Genomic DNA, 6,683 nt, shown 5'->3' with positions numbered 1-6,683 from the left:
AAAAAAATTGCTCTCACTAAAAATGAAAGCACCTGATTTTTAACAATGAAGGATAAAAGCAAAAGGAACCTAATTTTGGAGGGTGGCTAAGTCTAAATCGACAGTCCAAAGAATCACAATATAATATTAAATTCAATTTTACTCTTAAATTACTTAGTATCTCCATGTTCAAAGAAACACTTACGTTTGAGCATCTTCACAGCCACCTTCATTACAGGCTGGGACCGGCTTAATCCATAAGCTGTGCCTTCAACCACTTTCCCAAAGGCACCAGATCCCAAGATCCGACCTGTGGGCAAACAGAGCCATCAACACCAGCTCCAGGCACCTCAGCTTCACTGGCAGAGGCCAGTGCACAAGGGTGTACAGCTGGGCGGGTGTTATTCCTGTGTTGAGTATGCCTAATTATTCCTCCAAGTCATCATGTCAAAAAAAGAATTGAGCCCACAGGGAAGGGAATTAGTGTAATTGCTTTTGTCAAATAGCATTTGCAATGGGAAGGAAAACACAGGCAAGAGAGAGGAGATCACAGCCCTCCCCGGTGTGAACATGGGCTCCCGCCAGGTCCTGGGCTCCTGTGCGCTTGCCTCTGTGGCTTCTACCCAACCCCCTGGTTCTCTACCTTCTGTTTCCCAGATGCACACAGAGGCAACCATTGCATTAACAAATCCTTAACCACTAGAAATCTTCTGTATTCCCAATGCACTGATTCTGAGAAATGCACAACTGAAAACTTGGACTAGTCTCCTTTGTCATAAAGGAAGGTCCCTGGACCAGAGGCTGTATGTGCCAGCACAGCCCTTCTTTGTGTATAGAGACAAAGAAATCAAAGCTGTTGTCCACTCTTATATTTTTGGTTGTGAGCCTAGCCTTTAATGGCTGAGCCATCTCTCCAGCCCTGTTGTCCACTCTTAAAGAGACTGTGGTCTATGGGAGGCATTTCCAGGAAGCCAGTCTGACCATGGGCAGCCCAGGCACAAAAAGACCCCAAGAGTGGACATGCCTGCTCTTCCAGCCTGTACCTCCGGCATCCCTGCCTAGAAAGGTGCTGCTTCTCCAACAACTTGGTCTTGCCAAGAGGCCAGGGGCAACGTGCTGGATAGCAGGGGCTCTGTTACTCCTCGATCTCCACCTCCTCACACACACACCTATTTTATTTCTCTTAAACTTCTCTAAGCTCTGTATGGGAAACAGTGGTGGACAATATAATAAAGAAGTACAGGAATAAACAGGGAAGCTGTGCTGGCCTTCAGCTAGATTGACTGTAAGCCCCTAACTCTGCTATATTTTGGAATCAGACAGACAGACAGACAGAAAGACAGACAGACGACAGACAACTAAAAACTGCATCTGAGAAGCCCATTGATTGTGATATAGCCCCAAAGGGCTAACTTCCTTTTTATATTTTGTTTTAAAGTGTGTGTGTGTGTGTGTGTGTGTGTGTGTGTGTGTGTGTGTGTGTGTAGATGGAAGATGGTTTTGGGGGTTTTGAGACAGACTCTCATATAGCTCAGACTTGTCTCAAAATCTCTATGTAGTTAAGGATGACCTTGAACTCCCAATCTTTCTGCCTCCCTGGGATTAGTGGCATGCACCACAACACCATCATATATTTTTACATCCCATATTACATATATATAAATAAATAGTTTATGAATCCTCAAAATGGACTGTAGCCTACTGAGTTCTCTTACTTCTCAGCTAGTCCTCTTCAGCTAAGGAAATGTATTTCATTTTTCCATTGCGACATCTTTCCCAGGCCAAAATCATTCCAAGGATACAATTGAGTTTCTTTCCTTTTGGCATTTTGCTAAAGGGTCTCATGTAGCCCAGGCTTGCCTGAAACCCAGGATGACACTGAACTCAGAATCTATCTGCTTCTGCCCTCATAGTCCAAAATTATAGGTGTATGCTACCATACCCAGTGCACTAACTCCTTTTCTAGTTTCAGGGATAGAATCCAGGGCCTCACAAAGGCTAGACAACTTCCTGACCCTTGGCTTCCCCATCTCAGCCCCAACAAGCTCATGCTCAAGATGTCCATGTAGCCCAGGCTAGTCTTGAACTCACAATCCTCCATCTTCAGTCTCCCCAGTGCTGGGATGAAGAGTGTGAGCCACCATATCCAGCCCTGTGAGTGGAGTTCAAGTCCCCAGTTCTGTCCCAGATCTGTAACTAGCAAGCTACGTAGGCGACACGGAGGTCCTGGGAGGTTACCCTCACAGGAGCTTACCAAGGACTAGTCCATCTCTCGGGAATTCCCATCGGGAGTCGTAAGGCAGCTGCATGGGGTCCACATAAATATACTCGTGTCCATCGGGGCTGATTGACTCGATGACCCTCCAGCGAATTTCATACCGTGGTTTCTGTAATGACCAGGGCACGGTAACTGGTGAATTACTAGAGTTTTGAGGCAACTGAGCTTCACTACAGAACCAAAGTGACTGGACCCAGAAAAGTCCATCCTGGTCCACCATAAAGTATCTAACGCGGTCCACCACACGTGGAATTATCAAACCCCTTCACTGAACCAAACACTGTAAGATGCAGCCGTTCTCATTCTAATGGTTCCAAAGACTCACCTGCTTCCAAATGACGACCAGGACAATGAGAGAGACGATGACAATCACCAACAGCACAAGCACCGCCGCTGCCACCGTGAGTTCAGATCGCAGGGCTGGGGGGCAAGACAGAGACACAATAGAGAATTTTGTCAGTTATTAGTGGATGGCAGAATAAGATGGGGGAGGGGGGGCAGGTGAAAGAAACCGACTGGGGCTATCTCCCTGCTGGTGGGGAAGTGTCCAGGATCCCAGGTCACTTGAGGGGTGTCCTATACCGTTTCTCAAACATTGTACCCTTGCAATTAAATGTGATTCTTCCCTGGGACAAAGCATTTCCAAAAACACTCGAAGGATCTCCTTTTGGACATCCTTGAATAAAGACAATAAAGACTGAAAATAAGTTGGGAGCGACTTTATTTGCAGAAACGCGCACCTCATAAGTAAAGGAGAATTTTGCCTTTTTTTTTTCCTCTCTCTTTTGGTTTCGTTCCTTTCTTTGTTCCAGACTCAAACCTGACTCACCTGATCTGAGGAGCGAGAGACAAAAGTGCCTTCTCTACTTTCTATCCCTACACTCCAGCGCTCAGCCGACAGAGGCTTAGTAGTTTAGTAATACATGATCAGCAAAAATGTCTGCGGTTCTGCAAATGCAGCTGGGTCCATGTGCAAACGAAAGGACCTGGCAGTAAGACCAGGGCTTCAAGTGAAGAGAGGGCTGAACTTCTGTCTTGGGACCTTCGTTACTATGTGACCCCTGTCTAGGATTCCACATCCCACCTGAGGAACACAGGGCTTGGCTGGTGAGCTGGAGTTGTCCTGCCTACTGAGAAACTCACTGGGAGCCACCAACTTCAGCTCACGGCTCCCAATGCCCAGGCTGTTCTTTGCCAGGCACCGAACTGCGATGGTCTCTTCCACTTTGGCGAAGGACACCTGTCCCTCCACAGTACTCCTGCCTCGGCGATGGGACTCCGTGATAATATTCGAGACATTGCTGGCCAAAACTGTCCATGAAGTGTCATTATTACATCTAGAGAGAATGTGACACAAATGGAGATATGATTACCAGGAGTCGCAATGACCAGTGACCCTTCCACGTTGCTGGTCTTGCGCATATTGGGGGGGGGTGGTTCCCACAGGTTAGCTTTCTCATTTGATGGTGCATGTTCACATTAAATTCGTTTGCACCTGCTCAAGAGGAATAATCACATGTGGATAACCAAAGTTAGTAGTTTGTGGAGGAGGCAGATAAATTCCACAAAATATAACTACCCTATCTCAAATCTTGGACCTGCAAGCAAACTGAGAAGATAGCATCAAACACATTCAACAACGCAATCTCCCACTCCTTCTAAAATATCCTCTTTCCTCATCCTCCAGCCCAGGAAGAGCTTCTAAGAGGTCCCTAGGGCTGACCTGGTCTTCTGGGTTAAATCATTACCTAGAGATCCCAACACCCAAGTCGCTCCACAGCTCTTGGCAAGGAGAGCAGCAGAAATCTTCGCTTTCAGCAGAGACACACTTAAGGCCTTCTGAAAGCAGCTGATGGCTGTGGGGAGAAGTGTAAGTGCACACACAGTTCATGGGCCTACCTACGAAGGTGGAGGAGGGGCCAGAGAGGTAGCCCACAATGAAGAGCTCATACTGCTCTTATAAAGGACCCACGTTTGGTTCCCAGCACTCCTATCAGAATGCTCACCACCACCTGCTACTCCAATTTCAGGGGATCCAGTGCCCTCTCCTGGCTTCCAAAGAACACGTGGGCATGAGGAGTCAGGTGGGCACGGTTCTCAGTTCTGCTTGCACTGCCAGTCTAGCCACTGAGACAACGTTTATGGTAAGATAAAAAATGTGACCTGGGCAGGGGTGGTGGTGCACACCTGTAACCCCAACGCCTGGGAGAGCAAAGCGAGAGGATGGTACATTTAGTGAGTGAGGCCTTATCTCACAGCAGGGCTGCAAGCTAAAATACATGCATACATATATACATATACGTATACGTATACATATACATCTATTAGCTGGTGCAGTTAAAATCCATGAACATGAGTGGTTCTTACAGCTCTTCTTGTCTTCACATTATAGAGCATTTTAAGAGAGAAATGGGAAAGCAATGGAGGATAAAACATAAAAATAAAGGCCCTTTGAGGACATGCATGCATGTGCGTACACACACGCATCAAGAGATGGAATCCACTTTCAGAAACCTATTGTATAGTTTGTGAGTAATATGGGTCTTGGGCTGAGGAAGAATCACAAATACAGAAAGAGGTCAACCAAAGAAATAAACTGCACTTGAGGCCCTTTATGTCATGGAAGAAACATTCCGACCACACAAGAACAGGGAACATCTGGTTTCCATACTTTTTAATATCCTTGCAGATCATCCAGTCAATGTCCGGAAGAGGGGTGCCTTCAGCTCTGCACCTCACAGTCTGTCCCCCGCCAGAGCCATGGTGGTCATCCACGAGCTCCAGAATGGATGCAGGAACTAGGAGAGGAAAGGAGAAGTCAGGGCCGAGCAGTTCATGCCCCTGACTGTGGAGGGACACCCCTCAGAAGACAATTCCCATGAGTTCAGAAATGGTCCCCAAGGGAACAATGTGTAAGACCGAAAGAAACAACTCCAGCTTGAACAGACCCACTCAGTTGACAGTTACTTCACTGTCAGTGTTTGAGGGCTTTGTGCCTGGATGACTCAAATCTGGACAGAGGGAGGTGAGAAGTGCCTGTGGTCCTTCCATTGGGAAGGCAAGAGAGATCCTCCAGCTATCTTTGCATTTGGGATTTGACCAATGGATTTGACAAAAGCAGCCTTCACTCAAATGCATCTGGGGGACATCATTAGATTTTAGGGATCTTTTCACCAATTTGTAGTCAAATAGGTTAGAGGCAGGCAAGTGTTTTGCTGGCATATATGTATATGCACCACATTCATGTCTGGTGTTTGCGGAGGCCAGAAGAGGATATCAGATCCCCTGGAATGGAGTTAGAGATGGTTGTGAACCACCATGTGGATGTCGGAACCCAAACCCCAGTCCTCTGAAAGAGCAGCAAGTGCTTGTAACCATTAAACTATCTTTCTAGCCCCTTGGTTTGTTCTTAAAACATGGGATTCAGTTACCAAATGATGATGATGATGATGATGATTATAATAATAATAATAATAATAATAATAATAATAATAATAATAATAATAAAGAGCCGGGAGGTGGTAGTGCATGCCTTTAATCCCAGCACTTGGGAGGCAGAGGCAGGCAGATCTCTGAGTTCAAGGCAAGCCTGGTCTACAGAGTGAGTTCCAGGACAGCCAGAGCTACACAGAGAAACCCTGTCTCAAAAAAACCAAAAAAATAAAAAATAAAATAATAATAATAATAATAAAGAGTAAGCTGAAAAATATACAATTTTTAGTTTACTTTTTTATATACTTTGATTTAAAGTAAATAATAATTTAAACTACATAAACTAAATGAATGTTAAAAATAAATATTAAATATTTTAAAAACTAAAATAAAAATTTAAACTATACAATACATCCTTTAATTTAAAATTTTTCCTCAGAACATATTTTTCTCCAGAAGTGTTTTAAATTTCAGACCTTTAGCTGGGGGCTGTGGTGGCGCAGGCCTTTAATCCCAGCACTTAGGAGGCAGAGGCAGGCAGATTTCTAAGTTTGAGGCCAGCCTGGTCTACAGAGTGAGTTCCAGGACAGCCAGGGCTACACAGAGAAACCCTGTCTCAAAAAAAAAAATTTCAGACCTTTTCAGAAGTTGGGTCCTAATGAGATAGATATCTTAGGGAAGGACTCAACCTAAGTATGTAATTCATTTATATCTGCATACACCTCATATACATACCCAGGTGGTAATTTTACACAATATTTTTATATGCCTGAATATTTTCTGACCTGTCACAAGATGTCAGGTCAGGGTATTGCACTTGTGACATCGTTTGAGCCCTCAAAATGTTTCAGACTTTGAGCTAGATGTGGTAACCTGTGTCTGGACTCTCAGCACTTGGGAGGCCGAGGCAGGAGTGTTGCTATCTCTCAGGCTAGTCTGAGCTACATATGTAGACTCTATCTCAACTCCTCCCCCGATTAAAAAAAAAAAAAAA

The 6,683-nt window shown here is 45.1% G+C and overlaps 1 protein-coding gene across 7 annotated transcripts in view; it reads right to left on the bottom strand.

Moving 5' to 3' along the window:
• The window catches only part of Pdgfra (platelet derived growth factor receptor alpha), a 48,596-nt gene that overhangs the window by 18,252 nt on the left and 23,661 nt on the right, over window positions 1-6,683 (bottom strand). For all 7 annotated transcript variants that reach the window (XM_031342737.1, XM_031342736.1, XM_031342733.1 and 4 more), the window contains 5 exons: window positions 4,929-5,055; window positions 3,401-3,594; window positions 2,583-2,677; window positions 2,234-2,366; window positions 185-289 (listed from right to left, as the gene is read on the bottom strand). In XM_031342737.1, coding sequence (XP_031198597.1) covers window positions 185-289; window positions 2,234-2,366; window positions 2,583-2,677; window positions 3,401-3,594; window positions 4,929-5,055 — 654 coding nt within the window. The remainder of the gene's footprint in view (window positions 1-184; window positions 290-2,233; window positions 2,367-2,582; window positions 2,678-3,400; window positions 3,595-4,928; window positions 5,056-6,683) is intronic.

Source organism: Mastomys coucha, unplaced genomic scaffold (genome assembly GCF_008632895.1).
Source record: "Mastomys coucha isolate ucsf_1 unplaced genomic scaffold, UCSF_Mcou_1 pScaffold22, whole genome shotgun sequence".
In the NCBI taxonomy this organism is placed as follows: Eukaryota; Metazoa; Chordata; class Mammalia; order Rodentia; family Muridae; genus Mastomys; species Mastomys coucha.
Note: the sequence above shows the minus strand (reverse complement) of the source record. Positions and strands in the feature narration are given on the sequence as shown.